The sequence below is a fragment of the Pempheris klunzingeri genome, chromosome 6 (genome assembly GCF_042242105.1).
Source record: "Pempheris klunzingeri isolate RE-2024b chromosome 6, fPemKlu1.hap1, whole genome shotgun sequence".
In the NCBI taxonomy this organism is placed as follows: Eukaryota; Metazoa; Chordata; class Actinopteri; order Acropomatiformes; family Pempheridae; genus Pempheris; species Pempheris klunzingeri.
The window spans coordinates 13635552-13659098 of NC_092017.1; the positions used below are offsets into that span (position 1 = coordinate 13635552).

The 23547-nt window shown below is 41.7% G+C and overlaps 1 protein-coding gene across 1 annotated transcript in view; it reads right to left on the reverse strand.

Annotated features, from left to right (window-relative positions):
* agbl4 (AGBL carboxypeptidase 4) overlaps positions 1-23547 on the reverse strand; it is a 281572-nt gene that overhangs the window by 114862 nt on the left and 143163 nt on the right. Inside the window, exon 5 of the mRNA XM_070832739.1 lies at positions 12456-12672. Coding sequence (XP_070688840.1) covers positions 12456-12672 — 217 coding nt within the window. The remainder of the gene's footprint in view (positions 1-12455; positions 12673-23547) is intronic.

Consider the following 23547-nt stretch of genomic DNA (forward strand, 5'->3'; position numbering starts at 1 on the left):
TGGGGTAGGGTGAAGAGTCAGAGCCCTTGCCCAAGGAAGGGTGAGAGGCCAGTAGACTGGAGAGGGCAGCAAAGGCCTAAAGACGGATGGGAATACCACATTAAAGATCTGATTTATCCTACAGATATTCAGTTTATTGACAATCGCTGCCATTTCCTGCTTATAGTATAATTCATCATCTTGTGCCCAAGTGATTCAACCAAAAGATGCAGCCAATATATTGTATTGGACTTCAAATAAATCTTAACTCTACACGGCACCATAGAGGACATCAGTGAGTGGTGTACACTGAGGTTAAGGACTTCTGATTCACACTTGGAATATAAAGCATAAAGCATTCATGTGCTCTAGCTCTAGAGGGGGAACACTGAGGAAATAAAGGCTGAGAACTCGGGTCAAGGATCTGATGTCATGTGACGTCTGGTCTGCTTCATAGAGAATTCCTATCACACACATTTGTTGAATGGTGAGGTATAGAACTGTAGGCAAGAATAAAACTGCAGCAAGTCTGCAATCATATCGTTTAACCATGACCTGTCAGTCATCCTTGGCTTTCGGCTCCAGCTTATCACCACACATATTGGGTTGGATCAATCCTCTGTATCTAGGATTCAAAAGTAATCTAACCCTGCAGAAATACCAACCAAAATACATGCAACATACAAATTGGCTTGCAGCCCCACATTATTGCGTGCACAGACTGTGCTTACTACTACAGCAGAAAAGCACTTGAAGGTTGGAATTTTTCCTGAATTTAAACTTTAGGTGTCATGGTGCTTTGAAAAGTTAATAATCCTTTTATACGTCTTACAAGCCATTATTATGGGATTTCATGTTTCCAACTGTCACCTGTGGTCATGAACTTTAGGAAGTGACCGAAAGAAGGAGATCATGCATCCAAGCAACCAAAATGAGTTTCCTCTGTGGGGTGGCTGGGCTCAGCCTTTGAGATAGGGTGAAGAGCTAGGACATCCGGTGGGAGCTCAGAGTAGAACCTCTGCTTTGTGTCAAAAGGAGCCAGGTGAGGTGGTGGCATCTGATTAGGATACCTCCCAGGCACCTTGCCTTGGAGGTTTTCCGGATATGTCCAACTGGGAGGTGACCTGGGGGCAAACCCAGAACTCGCTTGAGGGGTTAAATATCTCACCTGGCCAAGAGGAGCTGGAAGGTGTTTGTGGGGAGAAAGACGTCTGGAATATCTTGGAATATCCTGATGCCACCGTGAAGAAAATGGATGGAGGATGGTTGGAAGGATGGATATGACAGAATTTAAGAGAAAAAGTAGCCAATTAGAAGGATATCCTGAATGAACTTGATGTCAGATACCATTACATATGGGAGATGTTTTCCATACAGTGAACCATGCAGTATAGGTGGTAGTAAGTCTGGGCAGTTTTTTAATCACCACCTGGCGAAAGCCTGAAGGGGATGTGCTTGGTTGCATGTCTGTCCAAGGCTAATCTCAAGTATTAATAGACCAGCCAAATATTTTTTGTGCACATTTATGCTTGTATGATGAACACCCTCTTGTGGTTGTGGTGATTCTCAAGTTCTAAAAAACCTTGACTGCTGACTCTTTACTCCTCTTAACCAGTCGGTAGGGGCTGTAAGTGATCAATAACTAGTTCAGTTTGAAATCACAGAGTAAAAGGCATTTCCAGCAGTCAGCTAGGCTAAAAACAATTTCATACCCTTAATTTCATCCCCGATATGTTATGATACACTATAGTTACACATGATATGACATGAATAAATGCCTGTGTCTTTTATCTTTGCTGCCATCTTGACTGTAAGTGAGCTGGTGTTAATGGCTGTTGTGTCGAGGTCTTGTCCCCCATCAGATCAGTTTTTCCTATAGTGGTGCCCCCTGCATTTGGGGTTAAGCCTAGCAGAGATCGCCTGGTGGAGATCTGAGTGCACTTCACTACTTTCAGTTTCATTTTATTGTTTTCCATCATGGCAAACCATTTTGTTCGTGCGTGTTGCACAAATGTTTCTAACAGGTAGCAGTTTTCAGGAAATTCCCCCCTCATCTACTCACTACCATTATGCAAATGTTAGTAATTGATTCATCGAAATTGGAGAACAGTTGGTGGCGCTAATTCTCCTGTTTGATGCCATTAAGCAACTGCAGAGGAAGAAGACACAACAAGCTGGCGTAATTAAAAAAAACAGCAGTTAAACGTAAAATTTTGGAAAAGCAGTGGTAAAATTATGGCATTTCTATTTGTTACATGTATTAATTTTAGGGGAGAATACAGTCTCCTCATCGGTCCACACAGATCTGATGTTTTCGTCTGCATCTATTTTTGGTCTCTTCAGTCGAGTGGAAGCCTCAGTGGACGGCTAAGCCACATGCTTCATGTGAGTCATGATTTATTCGTTAAGTCTATTTCCACTGCACTTTGTTTTTATTGACGCACCAACTTTTCCACCTCAGCCAGGCATAACAGCTTGTTTGTATTTCGATTTTTTTTTTTTTTAATTTTTATCAATATCACTCAGGGTTTTTTTTTTTTTTTTTTTTAGAATGCACCTGAAAACAGGCAGACTGAAACGGCTTATTGACTTCAGGTGTACTTTGTAATATTCACTTTTGCTCTAAACAAGAACTTTTTTTACTTACTTACATTGGAATCACTTTAGGAATGGATCTCTTCACAGTCTGTATGAGGATGGGGAACAACTAAAGCAACAAATAACTCTTCATCAATGTACATATGGGCATGTCTGTATATGTTTTTAAAGACTTCAGTTTAAAAGGTGAACCTATTTCTTAATACCGGACAGACACACAAAACCATGTAGATGCACATGGACGTGTGTTTATATGTGTGAGCTCTCACACACATACAAACATATGCACACACCTGAAGTGAACAGACCAAACTTTATACTTACAAGTAACTTTTGACAAGTTCTCCTCCACATCCTGGAGTTGTATTCAGACGTGCTAGAAGGGAGTGCTGGAGAGCAGTCATGTAGAAAGAGAATGCTGTTACTGGAGTTATTAACAGGCTCCTGTGTTTCCCTCCTCTCAGCTGAGCTATTCAGAGCATAGCGTCCTCATCTGCCACAAACACATGCCGACAGACAGCCGCAGCAGACGGACACACAGTGCAGCCCCTTTACGCGCTGCGCAGTAATATGTTTTTTGCCCATTTACAACAAATTAAGTTTCCCTCAAAGTGAATTTCAAGCTTGGCTGCCTTTGGAGGGCGAGCAACTCTCTTTTCATTAATTTTCATTCTTTTCCCCCAAACAAATGATCTACTGTACTGCCTGCTCTGTGTTACTCTCCTCTCCCAGTCTTCTCCTTTCTCTTGTTTTCTAGCCTCTTTGCCTTCTTTTTCCTGCTTGCTGGTAAATTTGGGCCGGGCGATGGAAAGCAATTACACTGTCAGAAAGGTGTATTCTGATTTATTAAAAGCCTTGAATGCTATCTGTTCTGTTCCCTCTTTGTGTCCCCCTGGGGAACTGAGTCCTGACACCCAAATGAGACGGACTCCCTGCTCAGTGCTCCATCCTGAGCGTCATCTAGGAAGGTGGTAAATATCCATTGGCAGGGGAGGACAGATAGACGGCTGTAACGCAGTTGCGAGGATGGGAACAGATTTGCCTCTGAAGCCTGTAAGAGGTGGAAGAGGCTGATAGAGAGAGATATGTGTCTACTGACTGCTACACAGGCTCACTATGAAATGATATTTTTCTTCCTTTTTAATTTCATAAACCAAGTCTTCACCTGTCGACCATCCACAGAACTGTGGTTCACAGCACTTTAGGCCCGCAGAAATAAGTCATTGCAGAGAACTTTTCATTAGCTTAATTCCTATTCATTGAAAGACAGAAGAGACAAGGAGAGAAGACCAAGTGGGAGAGAAAAGAGACAGAGTGCCAAACCATTAAAGTGTGAATAAGTTCCAATTTCCAAAATAAATATTATCTCTGTCTGACTAACCCAAAATCTGTGTGCTTTTGTGCCAACATTATAATAAGGATCAACAAGGAGTCAACGCTGCGTGAACATCACACCATCAAAGAGCTTCACCTGTCTGTGATACTTAAATCTATTTATCTCCAATATTTTTGTCCACACGCAGTTGACCTGCACTGTGCAAAACTGTTAAGTTAAACACACCACCGGCACAGACACCCGATCGGCACTCCCTCCCTTTCACAGTAGGCTACGCATTAACAGCCATGCCTAATGCACTCCTCACCACCTCCTAGTCCTCACCACCTCTCCCTCATTACCGCGTTCTTGATCGCCTGAGAGATGTGAGAGATGCAGGGGTGGGGATGCGTAATAAAGCATCTAGTATCCTTGGGGAACCATTGGTTGGAGATAAGAGGCCATACAGCACTATAACATAAGGACATAGATCATAAACCTGCTTATCTTCTTCTCCCTCTGGACCAGCCTCTTTAGTCAAAGGGGGCCAAAGGACAGTTGCAGCTCGCAATTTTTCTCAGATTCCTGTGCTAGACAACATATACTGCCATGCTGGTGAGAAGTGTCTGATAGAATAAGGGTCAGTCACTAATGAAGCGAAATACAAAGCAGCATAAAAACAAGAATTGTTGCTAAGAAACCTGCAATGATACAATGATGATCTTTGAGGAATTTCCTCAGAGTTCTGATGCTGAGGTGCTGTAGGCAGTGATTAACATATTATTAGATGATAAAGAGTCTAGTCCTTTCATCCAGATACCTGTTAGCTGCTGCCAAGGAAAATACAAAACTTCCTAGGGCCAACAGTGAACAATTTATGACAAATGCCAAAGCAGGGAAACAAAATGGCAGAGAGGTTATGCAAGGACCGATAAAGTTAACAACAAAAAGGAAGAAAAACTTCATCAGACTTCGTTCAGGAAGTGAAAAATGTGGAGTGAAAATTAAATTTCCACCCTCTGATATAGCTGTATTCCTTATGTTGCCCCCCCCCCCTCTCTTTTGCATTTTCCTTTTTAAAATAAGTTTTTTTTTCTGTTTGATGTTTAGGCCACAGCTAATGCATTCATGAACAGTCTGCCACAAAAGGAAAAAAAACTGTTATCTTGAGCTGTTTACCTCTCAGCTTGGGGAAAAGCAGTTTACTTACTTGAGTGGTGCCAGCTTGCCTGACTGGTGAAGTGCTCGTGTCTGTCTTGAATATATGCTAACAAAGCTACAAAACTATCTGTGTTTTGGGGAATATATAGCTGACATTTCTAATCGTCTGCCTAGCCCCATCTGTCCCATTTGTATGTGGTGTTGTAGTGAAAAACAACTGTAGAGAATATGCTGTTTTTTGCTTCCACAGCCTTTAAACCGTATGATTGAATCTGTTTGTGTCTTACTAGTATACAGTCCAAGCCGGTCTGGACTCTTCTTTCACTACTGAAATACAAAGTGGATGTTGACATCTCATCGCTCTTGTGGTTTCACTTTGCAGTATCACCTCATCCACATGATAAAGTGCTGATTGGCTATTCAGGTGTTGGCCTTTGGAGGAGGCAGTCAGTAGTTAGAGGACTCTCTTCATTACAAACCAATCACACAGCCATTCACAGAATAGCTCCAGTGTCAAAAACTCAGCTCTCGGAGTCCGCTTTCAGAAAAAGTTGGCATTAATTAGTTACTGTAATTAAAACTGGCACTTCGTCACAATGGATGCTGTTACATTACTTGATGACAATGTATGATGTGAAAAACCCTTGCTAAGAAGATATGAATGTTGTCAATCACTGAAAATTCACTGTGACAGAATTGTGCTGTTGCTAATGTGTTAGACAGCTCAATTATTATTTATTATATATTTACATTATTCTTTTAAATTGGATTACAGCATGACTCTACAGGGTTATGGTGCAAAGTCTAAACTGATGAAATACAAAATGTGATGATGAAACGCCCATTACATTCATTCAGTGTCCAACATACGCCCGGAGTTCAAAACTGTAATTCTGATTTTTGTCTTTCAAAGACAAATGTCTGTTTTGCTATATTAGAAAACATTGATACTACTAATGCAGTACCTGACGAACAGCTCAGTGTTCTAAGGTCATAAAATAAACATTTTAAAGGGAGCGTTTTACAGTGTTGGAGTGGAGAGAAAACATAGGAAACATACTAAAGGCTAGGCACATTTCTTCTCTATTGTTAATGGGAGATTCTTATAATTTCCTCTCATTAACATCATAGAAGAAATGTGCCTTGCCTTTAGTGTGTTTCCTATGTTTTCTCTGTCTCCATCAGTTTGCGGAGCCCGGCTCCTCCAGTGTGGCTGCTGACCTTCTCCTCTCTCCACGGCTGGAGTGGCTATTGATTGGATCTTGGCACACAGTGTACAAACACAGAGATAAGGAGAGAGAGAGGCAGCCAGGCAGATATAGCTGCAGTGCCCACTCCTCTCCACTCCAGTCCCCTCCTCTTGCTCCAGACACGGGGAAAGAAAAGAAGAAAAAAAAATCCTGTTCTTCGAGACTCCACTCCCACTGAGCAGACACCCAGACATGGTACCTGAACACTGATAGCAGACAGGATTAGGTCTAAAATTCAATCACAGCAGTCTAAGTAATGTTAAGTCACTGCAGCTGACAGTGACCGCTCCCTCTCTTCAACACAGTACAAGTGATCTATCATAATCTTGCTTTGATTTGTGAGATTTCAAAAGAAAAAAAAAATACTGAGTGGATGTGACATCTCTGTGGTGTGATTCTGCGATCAATACTTTTTCTTGATGTGGGTATGTGTACAGAATCACGAGCAACGATTCAGGTTGCTTAAGTTGTATGCAGGCTAGGACAACCTTAAGGCTGGTCTGAGGCCTGTCCAATCTCTCACCCTGAGTTCTCTCATTTACACTTTCTTTCCATCTGGTCTACAGGCAGAGGCTGTGCTGTGTCAGAGGTGACTAATAGTGTCATAGACCTCCCCTCCCCAGTGGGGCCAGCAGAAGGAAAACTCAAAATGCTGCCTCTGCAACTTGACTGTAGACACTGCCTACTGGTGAGAAAAAAGACAAACACTTTGTCAACAGGCAAGGTGGGCAAATAATGTGCTTTCACTTCCAGATGGCTGGGGGACACTTGAGGACCATACAGACATGTAGAAATAGTTTGAAAGAAGGAAGCAGTGGGCATTCGCTTTCAAAGAGGCTTGTTAGTATTGTAGCGGGTCAAACGCATGTTGTCTCCATCTCTATGTCTCTGTGGACATGGACGCCTCAGGGGGAGAAAGAAAGAGAGGTTTACTCAGATACTGTCAGGATGGTCTACAAAAGGAAATGTTCAGACAGACAGGGACCAGAGGAGGAACAGATACAGGGCCATGAGCCCAGCAGAGCAAGAGAAGGAGGAACTCAAACCCCTCTCCGCTGGGGAATAAGATGAATTCTTCTGGTATTTGTCTTTGAGGGTGATGTGAATGTGATGTGTGTGTCTGTGCGTCTACAAGTGTGTGGAAATATCTTATATTTAAAAGCACTTTGACTGGTCAAAATGACTAGAAAGGCCCCGTACAAGTCCATTTACCATGTATGCTTTAAAGACCTTTGTATTTTAGGCATTGTGAGTAATCCGTACCAGCTAATCAACTAATTCATACATACATATTACATACAGTGTTGGGGGTAACACATTACGAAAGGAACATGCTACACTAATGTGTTACTATAACAAAGTAATATAACATATTACCAATAGGATTTTGGTAACAATATGGCATTTACTATGTCAAGTACCAGTACCAGTAAGTGTTACCAACCAAATTTTCTAAGCCCACCTGGAGCCAGTTGTGACGCACCGCCAAAGAGGAAATGCGCCTGGCCATGGCCAGGCAGTGCCAGGGAGAGGTCCTATGAGTCACAACAGTCGCTCTAACAATGAGCAGCTTTAAGGTATTTAGACTTAGGTGGAATTTACTACACACTATGGGCTGCATTTGCAAACAACCTGACTCTAAGAAGACCAGGCCCCCATCATTACTGGCCTCACACCGTCCACAGACTGGGCATCAAACGTAGGACATTAGGGCCCCAAACAACAAATGGCAGCTTTCTGTAATACACATTTCCTTCATCTGCCCGTTGGATAAGGATTTGGTACTAGTCTCAACTGGTGAAAGTAACAAAAGTAGTGTAGTCTGTAGCACGTTACTCTACACAGACAATAATAATTTAAAGTAACCTTTTATTTCCAATCAAAGTAACTAGTATCTTATAAATTACATTTTGCTTGCCCAACCCATACGGATTACATACTTACATATATCTGTATACACAAATAAAGACACACAACACGAAATTAAGCAAATTAAGTCTCGACAAGAACTTAATGTTCTTGCCGAGACTTAGATGAGACAGTTTGTATCACACTCATACAGTATCTATTGAATGTAAGGCTATAGCCAGCAGCCAATTAGCTTAGCTTAGCACAAAGACTAACAAAAACGGGCTGCCTGGCTCTGCCCAAAACTAACAAAATCCACCTCCAAACACCTCTAATATTCAATAATAATCCGTTACAGTTTATCTTGTTTACAAAAACAAGGCATAAAATGACAATTTGCCAGTCGCCATGGGGGTAGTACATCTTACTACAGGGAGCAGATACTGAGAGTCTCGACAGGTTGCCTGGCAACTGCTCTCGGCCAAGAAATAGTCCTAACCCCTTGTAACATGGATTAAACAAACGAGATACACCGTGATAATTAGTGAGTTTTAGAGGGGCTGATGGGTGGATTTGGGATTTTGGTGGACAGAGCCATGCTAGCTTCGCCGTGTTTCCGGTGTGGTTGATCGTAGCCTAATATTTACCAGACAGATGTGAATAATGTCTTTTAGTCTACTGTAGCTCTCCACCACAAAGCAAATAAGCATATTTCCCAAAATAAAACTAATCCTATAACTATTTAACTATTCATAAAAAAGAGAATAGTACAATTTTGCAAATCTGAGTTCATCAGCCAGGTCGTTCCAGAATCGAGGTGCCCTAACAGCAAAAACTTGAAATATAGTGTGTATCCAGGCCATATGATGCTGTAAAGGCAGTGAAATCTGTAATAAACTGCTAGACTAGCTGCTTCATTCTGTACAGTTTGGAGCCTGTGAAGTGTTTTCTGATTTATGCCAATTAGGAGGCCAGTGCTGTCATAGAAAAAATCATATTCCAGCACAGAGAAGGATACCGATAGACATTACTACACTTCAAATTATATTAAAAAAAAAAAAGACCAAACTGTACTTTTCATATTGGTGCTTTATCTGATTAACTCGAACTGTCAGTAACCAAACAATCAACCAATAGGACATTAAAGCATGGGTTTAGTGGTTTTGAAGCTCAGTTATGAACACATTTTGTCAGTATTTCATAAAAACAAGATTTTAAATATGAATTTCAAAATTAAATTTAGAATCAAACAAGATGCCCAGATTTTTGACAGATACCTTAGTATTGTTGGAAAAAGAGAAAACCCAGTAAGGGCCGTAAATTGTGTATGCAGATTGTTAGGGGCCATTGATAAGAATCTCACTTATATCAGAATTTAGAAATCCAGTTTTTATTGTCCATTAGACAGTGTTTTAAGGTGGACAAACTAGTGGGGTTTTCAGGCTTCAGGGATATTCTATCTAATCTACCAATAACAGCTCATGAGTCTGGTTTATCTTTCTTTTCATGTGAGGACTGTTAGATGCCATCATCTTGGATGATGAGCAGTTAAACATGAAAAAAAAAGTTACCACCCATTGTGATATGTAGATGTGAGAGTTTTCTGAGCAGGTGAATTCCACATCTGAAAATCATATTAAGATCCTCCTGGCTTGCCCTTTTCATTCATCCTAGAACTGTTACATCTCTCTCCCTGTTTCTGTCCCTCTGTCTGCTTCTCTCAATTAAAGTGACTTCTTCCAATGCAACCCAACTAAAGTGAATTCAATCTGGCTCACTGTAATTTACACATTAAATTCAATTCACTCTGCTTTCGTGGGTCTTGGTTTGAGTAAGATAATAAAAAATACCTGTCTTATAAATCAGTAAACATTACCTCATTTTTACAGATGAAGACAACTGGAGGTAAAAATTAAAAAGAGACAGCCTTTTTTTTTTACAGTATCTGAGTCTACCAGAGCATGCTGGATAGCAGAGATTTTGTTCAGAGGAATACATTACAGAAAACAAATTAGTCAGCGAGATAGAAGAATGCCAGTGCAAATGGCCCTGGCTCTTATTTCCATCCTTATGAGATAACTGTACCCATTAGAAGGTTAAAGCTATTGTGGTGTCCCTGCAAAGACTCTGCCTTGGAAACGGAAGCAATCCGTCTTTAAACTTTGATGCGGCCAGAAAGCTCTCTTCATCCCTTCTCATCCCTTCCCCTCTGACCTGTGTGTGTGTGAGTGTGTGTGTAGAGTTGCATATGTGCATGAGATAGAGAGGGGGGAGAGGGGAACAGCAAGAGAGGGAGCAGACAGAGAAAGAGATATGAGAGGGTGGGGCTGGGCTGTCTGCCACCCAGGCCCAGAGAACATAAAGAGAAAAAATACGGCCATAAAACCTCTCTATGACTATGAATACTAATACTGACTCTGTGAGCCAAACCAACCGAGTCTGTCCTCTCTCTGTTCCCCTCTGTCTCGCTCTGAGAAATGATGTGACTTAAAAATAAAGCAAAAATAGTGTGCTGCGCTGGCAGCACTGTAAAGCTTTGTATTTACACTATGTTATACACAACACAGTGATAGTACAGATGGAGAGAGAGGATTAGTTAGCAACAGCGGTGAGACACACTAACCCTTAACTTGTCGGTCTTCTAACCTACAATTCCATTTTATTACTGTGCTGTGTTTTCCACGCTGATGTTTATTAATTTTAACAGCTTGTATAGTTGTAAAAATTAACACAAAAGTGGGATATAGACCACTGGTAGTAAATGAATATTGTCCTGCCTAAAGTAGACTATTAAAACAAACTGCAAATAACTAAAATCTTGGCTAGAGACTGAACCATAACAAAATAAAGCTAAAGCCAAACCCCCGATATATAAAACTATAGTGCCTGGTAGATTCTATGGCAAGGTACTTCAGTGGAATTGCATAGATGAGTATTGAGAATAACTAGAGTTAGTGGATGCAGAGCAAAATAAAACCTGGGAATGCAATGCATTAACAAATAAGTGAAATATTGGATAACAGCAACACAAATTTAAATTTATGGTCATCAAATGGCTTTTTTATATATTTATGGTCAATTACATTGAGAAATTATCTCTCTAATAACCTCCTTAGTGGTAGATAGTAGTCGTAATAGCAGTAGTAGTAGTGGATTTAATTAGTTAGTGCACCATACGCATGCTGATTTCAAAATATCTACAAAAGCACAAGGGATCTGCAGGACATGACGTGTGCATGTGCTTCAGCATTACTGTTGGTAATTTTGTCTATCTAATAGAGGCCGCGCTTACTGATCACTCTCTGAGCTGTATCGAGTTACTGCTAGTGCAAACTGAACGTTTCATGATGCTGCTACTTCACATTAAAGTGTTCAACTGGCGAACCACTAGATGGCTTTTAATCCTCTCAGCGCACAGTTTGGTTGGCCGCTAAAGGCGTGTTTGCAGCTCAAGTGGTCATGTCACTTCCAACAGAATTTCGGGGATCTGCAGGAAACCAAATGAGTAAGGTGTCACCAAAACAAGCAAAACTGAGATCTTAAGGATTGTAATTTTAAAAAAGATTAGCAGGTGAATCATTTTTCCAATCTTCTTTTCAATATTGAATCTGCACTGAGGCTAAAATAACTCTATATTGTTATTATTGCTGTAAGTCACCAGATCTTTTATTTATAGAGGTATTACACCAGTGTTTTTTAAGCACACCGTCAGCTGTTTCATGCCATGGTTTCTAAATTTTCTGTATTTAATGGTCAGGTGCTACTTACAAATACCTGTACTTTCATGGTGCCCCCTTGCAGCAAGCTTTTCTCTGACAAATGTTGGAGGACAGAAGAAAAAGTCGTAATCTCTCAAGCATTTCTAATGAGTTTTTCTCCTACAATTATTTGATAAGAGCAGACAAGACTGGAGGCAGCATGTATGATACACTGGCTCCTACTGCCGAGGTGAGAGCTCTGCTGATTACACACAGAGCCATTTACACACTCTCACAAACACGCGCGCACACACACACACACACACACACACCCAGAGGCTTACAGTCCGTCATCTCAGAGTGCAACAATCCTAATAATAACATGAGAGGCTGAAGTTATGACCGGCAGGCACACCTAAGTTACCAATCCTGGGTTATTCTCAACACACACTCACTGGCGCACACATGAGTACGCATACACACTCCTGGTCCTTCCACCCATAAACTTCCCCACCATTCAACTTCTCTGCTCCTGCCATAACAACTCCACACTCACACACACGTTCTTCTCCACCTGCTCATAGCACTTTCCAGCTCCCAACTCACCACACTGAGTCCCAGTTGCTCCCTCTGCAGGTAGGGCAGGTTCCTGCGCTCCAGGCTGGCCAGGTAGTGCTGCAGTCTTGAATAGGTGTAGGGGTAACAGTAGGCAAACTGGTATACGTCGTCCTCTCGGTCAAAACAGAAGGCAAAGGACATGACATAGTTTCGCCGGTGGTCAGGGCAGCGGTAGTAGTACACGTTTTTGGCTGGAAGCCTCTGCCTGCAACAGCAAAAGACAAACACATTATAGGGAAATTAGAGAGTTCATGTACAAGATGTGTTCTTTTAATTTAAGGACATGATGAGTATAAGGGTTAATTTTGCATCAGGTGAAGATATGATGAACAATGAGAGCACAGACAAAAAAGTGCAGAAAGTGTAAAGAAAGACAAGGAAGCAGTGACTCATGAGTTATATACAGAGAGTTGAGAAATCATAACGCAGAAGTTGCATCAACTTGTCAGTGTGTCGTCTTCCAGAGATGTTGAGTGCAGCTGGCAAAGGAGTACAACGACTGAGGGAAGTGAGGAGATGTCACCTGGTAATCAAGCTGCTTGGCAGGTCTGAGAGGTGAGAATGTTAAAACAAACAAACAGGATGATTGATGATTTTTTTGGTTTAGTGTAGATGCATTGTAAATGCAACAATCTTTCGCAGAATTTAAAAAAAAATATTCTAAATTGAGAGGTAATTTCACTTAGAGAGTTGATTCAAAAAAACTTGTGATTATAAATCAGCACTTGATTGTGATTGTGTGATTCATCATTTTTCATATAAAGACCACAATTATCATTTATTAGTTAAGGTGAACCTAGAAAGCACAGACATAACAAAATGTAACTGATAGATTTAGAATTAAAATGAATGTGAGCAGCAATCAATAAAATTTAATTATACAAAGAATGATAAATAGTCAACTAACTAACTAAATTCAAAGGCAAATTGAATTAATTACTTGAGATTTAAAATATCACTCTCTTTCATCTTCAAGGTTGTTGAGATATTCTGCTTTTTTAAGTAAAATATGAATTTGTTTAGTAAAAAGTAAGAAAGACAACTCAAGCTAAATGGCTTTGTAATATGAGTGACTGCAGAACACTAGATGTTTCTACATCATGAATGACCAAAATGACTGACATGTCGTTCATTTGCTTTCTGACACTAGAGTTTCTGTCTGTGAGGATCAAATGTGGTCGACTGGCGTTTTAAGCATTGCATTTTAAAAACTCAGGATTTGCCAAGTGAATGCAATAGATTTTATTATGACAACTGTGACACCATTGAACTATATGTGGCAGGATGTGTAATTTAGAGTTGCAGTTTGAGTGAGAAGCAGAAAATGTGTTTGTTTTTTTTCAGTCTCAGTTGTAGTTGTAAGTTTAAGTGTGTGAGCAATTTAGAAAAATTATCTAGAGTGAGGAACGGGTAAGCATCTAATCTGTGTTTCAGTGTGTCAGATTTCTTGTTGTGCTGAGCATGTTTGTAATGTGCTGCGTGTTTAGTGTTTTGTGTCTTCCTCGTGTGCTATGGTCGTGTACTTTGCTGAACTGTGGGTTGCATGCTGGGCCCAGGGTGACATAGAGCTGACTGATCCATGCACCTCATGGACGATCGATGTGGCACTGCAGCAGTCTACAGAACTTCTCTGCTTACTCAACATGTTTTCTTTTCACACTCTTCACCTGTCTATCCTCACTTCCTCTCTTTCCTTTTCCACCCTGCACCACTGAGACATGGTCAAAGGGATGTGGTATGGATGCAAGTGACTGTATTTGCCTCCTTTCTCTCTTCCTCTTTCTTTACCTTTTGCTTTTTCCTGTCTTTCTCCAAATCTCTCTAGTCTTGTCCTGTCACTCACTGACTCTGCCTTGACAGTTTAGACCAAGCATGGGGAACAACTGCGCTGCTATAGTAGCGCTGGCAGACGCTCTGAGAGAGGTGGATAAAAGGAGGAAGAAGATGAGGACGATGAGTGACTGGTGGGTTTGGGGTGTTGGGAGCAGGGAGAAAGGTGGAATAAGGAGATAAGGAGAAGATGAGAGAGCAGGGCGATGGCAGATCTGGGCCTGATATGGAGATATATGGGAAGGGGTGGTGGCTAGCTGCGTAGCGGCTGTGTGATGGCGGGGCCGGCTACTGAGCTAGCGTCACTGGCAACAGATCAGATGAAGATGCTATCGGGGCTGTGATAGGAACAGCACCTGATAATCAACAAACAGACAGACTGCTCTGCGCTAACTCTGACGGAGTGAACTTCTCTCTCTGACTCACCTCTGTAGAGGGGGGACAGGAAGGAGACACATGAGAGTTTTATGTGTTTGCTCAGACACCTAATACATCAGGTTTGGTGACAGACTTGCATAGAAATGCATAGTGAACACACTTGCATGCATTTTCAAACACTTGAAGATGTCCCTGCAGGTAGCTAGTAAAACAAAAAGCTAAATCACTCTGCCTCTCGCAGACAGAGGGAAGGAAGGGAGAGAAAGGCAAGGCTGATTATTCCTTCAGAGGAGGAGAAAGGGGAATGTATCTGCATGTGGCTATCTCAGCAGAATACTAATGCAGTCAGTGGCTAGCTATACCACACCCAGCCTTCCCACTGGAGCCAGCTTACAGCCTTGTCTAACAGCCTGTAAAGCTGGACAAAGACGTAGAAGACAAAAACAGGAAAAATTGTTAATCTTGGAAAAAATTGAAGCAAATTTCCCTCTAATGACACATGAATGTTATTACTTAGCCTGCATGGGTTTGAAGTAGACCACACTGTCAATAAAACTGACTGGCAAGGACAAAATAAACCCCCACATGACACACCCACACACACACTGGTGCATTATCGCGGTGCAAGACCTCCAAGGTGCAGGTTAATTAAAATAAGATGACACCTCACCTCTTTACATATTTCCCCGTTTGGCTCTGCCCATCCATGCAATCCCACTTCTCTCTGTTTCTCCTTCTCCGTCTCTCTACTGAGCAGCGTGTGACCTTGCCAGAGACTGGAAAAGTCCTGGCTATTGATTTTAATTACTGCTGCTTGTCCCATCACAGCATTATAGTTATAGGCCAAGGAAAATAGCTCTGTGACTTCTTACGGGAAAAGGCTGCCTGGAAGGCCTGATCTACAGGCAAGGGGAAAGGCTGTATCTGCGTTAGGCTCCACAGTCACGCACGCAATGTAAAAATGCACAAAATCTTCAGCACATGCACACTAATGCACACAGTCCCTTTGGTTTTTTTTTTTTCTTTTTCTAAGCGGTGGCTGCTCCTGCTCGGCAGCTGGCAATTTGTTTTATCTAAATGGTACCTCCCTGTGCCCTCCCCTGCCCATCTCTTGACGTGGTACAGTGCCATCGTTTCCAAACAGAATTATCACTGCGTGGGATAAGGGAAAAAATGGAGAAGCTTCCCCCGGATGATAACACACTCACACATGGTTTTACAATCCAGTGATTACAGAGACGCAGAAACACACACACAAACAGGAATATGCAAGGAGTCACACACTGAAACGAAGCAGCAAACTCAAAACGTATGCGAGCAACATCAAGGTCATTCCTTAGACAGCGAGCTGTGGGACAAGTTAACTGCCGGAGCGTCTCATCACAGCCTCACAGAATAAAGAGAAAGACGCAGAGCAAAAAGAAATAGAGAGACTGAAATACCATACAAAGGCTGACAAATGGAGAAAGAGACAAAGTCAGAGAGACAGGGAGAAAAAAAAGAGACAAGGGGAGAATGAAAAGGGAGAGGGTTTCATTGAGCTAGCAGGCAGCCTTTAGCGAGGTGTCACTTTGCTTGCATGGGGCTTTTCTACTTCTGAGCCATTGGTAGCTACAAACTCCCGCTCTGATTTTAATGGCACCGGCGTCTCTCTGAAGTTTCAAGATGAAGGCTTATAAATTGGTAGCTTTCATACCGGCGACATCTTGTCTATATTTTCAAATCAATCAAGCGTAGAGGACACGCCAATCACTGCTGCTCTGAGCACTCTCACAGACAAAGGCAAAAACATACAGGACAAAACTCACGAGGCCTGGACACATGCACACACACACACATACATACAGACACTAATCCACTTCCTTTTATTTTCTATCTCTCTGTTGTCTCTTTCAGCTTGTCAAACGTTCATCTTGTCGACTGTTAGGAAGGTTAAATGTCTTCCAATATGCCCATACAGCTGTCAAGCTCCACAGATCTCCACCAGCTCATTTAAGACAAATATTTTGTCCGTTTGGCAAACATTTCACATTGAATGACATATTTCTTTACTCCCTCTGTGTTACTATGCCAATAATTGAAGAGGCAATATTTCTTGGCACTCTAAAATGATGCCAGATGTTAGATAGGCTCATTGTTTTTAAAACACGGCCCTGTGTTCTTGTTTTGCATACTAAGTCAAGCAGAAAACAGCCTCCGAATCATCTGAGGAGTGTCAAACGGTGGCCATGTATATTCATGTGTGAGGAAGTGAGTGCATGTGTGTATGTGTGTGTAAACATGACGGGATATATATTCTTGAGGCATCCATCTATCTTTTCGGATGTAAATCGAGTTGCAACAAAGCTTTCTGGAGACACTGTTACTAGGCAACCTGCGCTGGTCTGCTGTATATTGTATGTGGTGGTACAATATATTTATTAGACTGAGGTTTTACGAGAATGTGTCCTTCGATTGGGACTGAGTTGCACGACCAGTGAAGAGATGAGAAAAGAGCATCAGATGTGCAAGAGGAAGTCACAGATTCTGATTTGATGTCTTGAGTTTGGCAGTGCTGAGGAGAGACTTGGTGTAACGTTCATTTTCACTGTTTTTAGGGGTTAATCATAACTCTAGTGGCGTGTGTGAAGTCGAGGAGATGCATATGATGACCAAGGCCGGTGGTGCGAAACAGCCGGGATTAACGGCAGCACTAAGGTTTTGCAGGAAGCAGTAACACTCGTGAATTATGGACTTTCCTATAATGAGAGAGCTGAGGGTTGCACACCTGCAGAGACAACAGGCCATTAGCAGCCTTTTCTCAGGTCAGAAACAGCCTTCTGATGAAGCTGAAACATGACAGAATAAGACACTCACCTGATGGCTGCATCAAAACACCCAGGAGGTGTACTCTCATCAGGTGTCCTTTTACACCGCTTCACGTTACAGGCATTGTAAAAAGCTGTGACATCTCATTGCTCAGATATTCACGTAGATATACTGACTACTGGTCAGTTTAATTAGATTTAATTAGATGATCTTGTTGCGAATCCCAGCTCTGGCTGTTTTTACACATCATAAATGAAAGTCAATGTGAGTTAGCCAAATCAAGTCAGTGAATATCAGAACACACCCACAGCACTTCACCTGTGTTCAGATTATTCAGCGGACATAAAATGTGGAGTTATTTCCATAAAATTCTGAGAGCGGTCATAAATCTTACAGTCTCATTTAAATAAAACACGTTTGCTGTTTATAGGAGTAACCCAGTTTGTTCTGCTGATATGTTTAATACAGACAGAGTGGCTGTTTTTATCTGTGTATGTTTGCCTATCCTTGTATCCTGTGTAAAAATTCATCTCATTTTCACGTCATCCTCCCTACCCTCCCTTCCCATATCGTCCACTACTTCTCAGTCCAATATTCTCTCTAGCTGAAGAAATACCTTCGCCCTCATACCTGTGATTTTGTTTTTTAAACTTATCGTTTTTAATATTTAATTGTCATATGAATACTCTCAGCACCCGTTGAGTCAAATTCCCACCCTCACTATTCTTCGTCATGTTGTTCATCTAGAAATGAAAAACATGCTGTACTGTTGCACTTGCCACAGTCACCGCGATAACAGCAGAAATCACATTCTTATCATGTAAATGTCCGCAATACTACAACTATGTGCTCTAGCCATCGCCTCTATCTCAAACTCCTAATCTGTTCCACTCTGAATCTGGTGGAAAGATGAGAGATGTACAGCACTCATACATTCACATGGGATACTTTTATCACCCCTGAGGTGGCACTTAGAGATGAAAATACTGGAGGATTTACAGTAGCTGCTCTAACTCATGCATCCTGATATAGTGGCAATGAAGGAAAGGAACAGAAAAGATACAGAGAATATGCTTTTTTTCTCCTTTCATTCTTTCTTTCCTTACATGGATTTTTTACCACTAAGTCTCCCACTGAGACTTTATTTGTTATCTTAAGACTTCTGCTTGATTATTTCCTAAGAATTAGATTTAAGAAGCTCCTTGGGGTGTTTTAATCACAACTGCTCAATATGTTTCAGCAATTTAGCATTTGTTAAATATGTGCAGACACATAAATTGAACTTAAAATTAAGTCTTCAGGTTGTTTGAAATGCTCTTTTCAATAAAGGGAAATACATGACTTCCCTACTGAGCAGAGTGACAGTGCCTGGATGGACCAGTAGAGGGCCACACCTTTGAGTGAGAGGTGACCTGTTGAGAAGTAAAAGTAGAGAACTCAGAGAGACGGACAGAGTGAGAGAAGTTTTTTTTTTAAATCAGCTTAAACACCACAGAAGACAATAACTGCTTTGCTCTGTGAGATCTGTGAGATTGTTCCGAGCGTCTTCTTAGTAATAATCACACTAACAGAAGTGTGACTCTTTAAGGGGAAAACATGGCGAATAATGAAGCTTGGTTATAAGAATAACAGTTCAGTATCATGTGATAACTAAAGGTTACATGATACCTTCAACTTCATAATTTTAATTATGATTAATTCATAGTATAAACTGCTGTTATCTCTCAGATAACCTGTTTCATGGACGCCCTTACAAAAAGCCTGTACTGCACTGTAAGCTTTTTTTCCAAACAATCCCCAATTGCAGTAAAAAAGTAAAACATGGCCCATATATATCCCAGAGGGGTCTCGGCTAGATTGAGCATGCAGGGCCTGCTAGTAGCTAGCTCCCCTGCGTCTTGTGGGGCAGCAGGGCAATTAGCAGAAAGCAGATGATCACTGTGCCCTCGCCACTGTGGCGCCGCTGGTCCCCTATGGGGCAACAGGGCAGGTGCACATTCGTCTAGAATAATGGGGGGTACGGAGTAAATACACACAAGCAACCACAATAAAAAAATCACACACACACATATCTAATAAAATGATGATGTCAGTTTTAAGCCCCTGGTGAGTGGTGGTGTGTAAGCTAGCGGGGGTGGGAGGAGTGGGCTTTTGTGTGTGTGTGTGTGTGTGTGTGTGTGTGTGTGTGGAGGAGAGAGAAGAGACTGTCCGTCTATAATTGTGTGATGCAGCATTTCCCAGAGTGCAACATTATACTCCCATCACATTATCTATGTGTGTGTGTGTGTGTGTGTGTGTGTGTGTGCCCGTGTGTACAAGTCCGTGTGTCTATGAGTGTGGACCAAATAGACAGACTGGCGCCAGACTAAGTCATAATAATAATGTTCCAAGAGACCAGACACGCACACACACACACCAAGGTATATGATGCGCATATGTTTGGCACAGTAGGGTAGTGATCATGTGATCACATAGTAGATGTAAGAGTCCAGTCCATTAGTCCATTAGTGATGTTTTCTATACCATTGACCAAGCCCACTGTCTCTTCTTTCATTTTCTTCATCCTCCTTTTTTTTTTTTACTATCATCTTTCTTTCTTTCTCTCTAATCTGTTAACTGATCAAATACAGTGTCTATTTCATTTTCAGCTTTTGTTTCAATCTGAAACATGACACAAACTAAAACCGCTGTGGCTATTGTACTGGGGTCGTGTGTGTCTTAATTATAAAAGAACATGATTTGTTTTAGCAAATCCACTCATGTCAATATACAGTGCTTAACAAATTTATTAGACCACCACCCAGTGTAAGGTGTTTGCCTCTGCTGCCCTAAATTAACAGTATTGCTGATTACCAAAATATTTTTTTCATTTCTGTAATGGTTAACCCACCAGTATATGCAAGCTCTTTAATCAAAATGATGTATTTGAAATTATGTAAATGGAATCTGGAGTAGTGGATCTGATGGACTGGCCAAATCAAAGTCCAGACTTGAATCCTATCGAACAGATCTGGGATTTATTGAATTAAAAAATAGATCACACACAAATTTAATCCAAAGCAAGTCTCTGGGAACAGCTAGGAACTATTTGGAACTCAATAACAAAAGAGACGGTTGAAAAGTACATGAAAACAATCAGGGCCAAAGGAGGTCAAACAAAATATTAAGATTTTTGATTAAAATATGTGAATAAGGACTATTTAGTTGTTCCAGTTTGTTATTTGCCTAATAAATAATAATACAATGCTTAATTTGAAACAAGTTTTTGACAGATTTCTAAAATAGTGTTTTCTCGTTTTTATGACAGGTGGTCTGATAAATTTGTTAAGCACTGTAGATGACTGTAAAATGTGACTTGGATGAAAGAATACGCTCTGATCTCACTGTGTCAAGCCAGTAACAGTAGGATGAGTGATCTGAGATCAAGCATCAGCATCACCACTTTTGTGTGTGTGCGTTTGGTGTGTGTGTAGGTGGGGGTGTGTGGGGGGTGTGTGTATGTATGTGTGGGGTGTGTGTGTGGGGTGTGTGTGTGTGTGGGGTGTGTGTGTGTGTGTGTGGGGGGGGGGGGGGGTAAGGTCACACAAAGTGATGAGATCATTCTCTCTGGAAATTTACTCAGTGGAAGGCAATGCAACACGCATGACACATCCTGAAATCACCCTTTTATTAAACTCCACATAGAGATGAGCTCACCTTCTGTAGTCCATTACACTGATCAGAATGACTTGCTGTTGTGGAAAAGTCACCAACAGCTTGAATAATGCAAAGCAACATAAATAATAAATCAACCTTGAATCACAATCAGTGTTGCTGATTTTGCAATAATGGTCAATCATCAGCCCCACTTAGGCTAGTTAAAAAAGAAAAGCCACATATCACAAGGGTTCTGTGATGATAATATGATACAGTGTATTTTCATACTGAACTAGGGTATAAAATTATTAACAACCTGGGGAATAGTACTACTTTAACTCTGCCGGGTGCAGTAAAGATATGGCCGTTGGTAGCCATTTTGGCTAAACGAGTGATCAGTTGATTGCTCTGAAACCTGCTGGCATCTTGGCCACGAGATCTTCACAAATTCCAGAAGAATTGTGGAGGAAAACACACCGAGGTTGCAGAGGAAAGAAGAACCAGCGGAGGAGAGAAACTAGAAGGAGACAACGGAGGCATATGGAGGAAAAGAAATATAAACCCTGTCTCCCCATCGTTACTATGGGCAACGTGAGATCGCTGGTAAACAAGATGGAGGAGCTAACAGCGTTAGCCAGGAGTCAGATGGAGTACCGGGAGTGTAGTCTGGTGTGCTTTTTGGAGACATGGCTGCATCAGGACATTCCCGACGACAATGTGTCCATTGGTGGCTTCCAAACTGTTCAGGCCGACAGGGACTGCACCAGGAGCGGTAAGCAGAAAGGAGGGGGGCCGTTCTGGTGAACAACAGGTGGAGCAATCCTGCTCATATTACTATCAAGGAGCACATCTGCAGCCCGGACATTGAACTGTCTGCTGTTGGTCTTCGTCCACGTTGCCTGCCACGGGAGTTTTCACATGTTGTCATGGTGACTGTTTACATTCCTCCTTCTGCCAACCCAACTTCGGCGTGTGACGTCATCCACTCTGCCATAGCCCGGGTACAGACTCTACACCAGAGTGCATTCACTGCTATCTCTGTCTTCAACCATGTCACCATGGCAAAGGCACTGCCCAACTTCACCTAGTACGTGAACTGTTTCACCAGAGAGGAGAGGACCCTGGACTCACCTGATTATTATTGTTATTATTATTATTATTACCATAATTATATAATAGAGCTCCTCACTCTGAGTGTACATGTTGTTATACAGTGGGGCAAAAAAGTATTTAGTCAGCCACCAATTGTGCAAGTTCTCCCACTTAAAAAGATGAGAGAGGCCTGTAATTTTCATCATAGGTACACTTCAACTATGAGAGACAGAATGAGAAAAAAAAAATTCCAGAAAATCACATTGTCTGATTTTTAAAGAATTTATTTGCAAATTATGGTGGAAAATAAGTAAAGTTCATCTCAATACTTTGTTATATATCCTTTGTTGGCAATGTCAAAGGTCAAATGTTTTCTGTAAGTCTTCACAAGCTTTTCACACACTGTTGCTGGTATTTTGGCCCATTCCTCCATGCAGATCTCCTCTAGAGCAGTGATGTTTTGGGGCAGTCGCTGGGCAACACGGACTTTCAACTCCCTCCAAAGATTTTCTATGGGGTTGAGATCTGGAGACTGGCTAGGCCACTCCAGGACCTTGAAACGCTTCTTACGAAGCCACTCCTTCGTTGCCCGGGCGGTGTGTTTGGGATCATTGTCATGCTGAAAGACCCAGCCACGTTTCATCTTCAATGCCCTTGCTGATGGAAGAAGGTTTTCACTCAAAATCTCACGATACATGGCCCCATTCATTCTCTCCTTTACACGGATCAGTCGTCCTGGTCCCTTTGCAGAAAAACAGCCCCAAAGCATGATGTTTCCACCCCCATGCTTCACAGTAGGTATGGTGTTCTTTGGATGCAACTCAGCATTCTTTCTCCTCCAAACACGACAAGTTGAGTTTTTACCAAAAAGTTCTATTTTGGTTTCATCTGACCGTATGACATTCTCCCAATCTTCTTCTGGATCATCCAAATGCTCTCTAGCAAACTTCAGACGGGCCTGGACATGTACTGGCTTAAGCAGGGGGACGGCACTGCAGGATTTGAGTCCCTGGCGGCGTAGTGTGTTACCGATGGTAGCCTTTGTTACTTTGGTCCCAGCTCTCTGCAGGTCATTCACTAGGTCCCCCTGTGTGGTTCTGGGATTTTTGCTCACCATTCCTGTGATCATTTTGACCCCACGGGGTGAGATCTTGCGTGGAGCCCCAGATCGAGGGAGATTATCAGTGGTCTTGTATGTCTTCCATTTTCTAATAATTGCTCCCACAGTTGATTTCTTCACACCAAGCTGCTTACCTATTGCAGATTCAGTCTTCCCAGCCTGGTGCAGGTCTACAATTTTGTTTCTGGTGTCCTTTGACAGCTCTTTGGTCTTGGC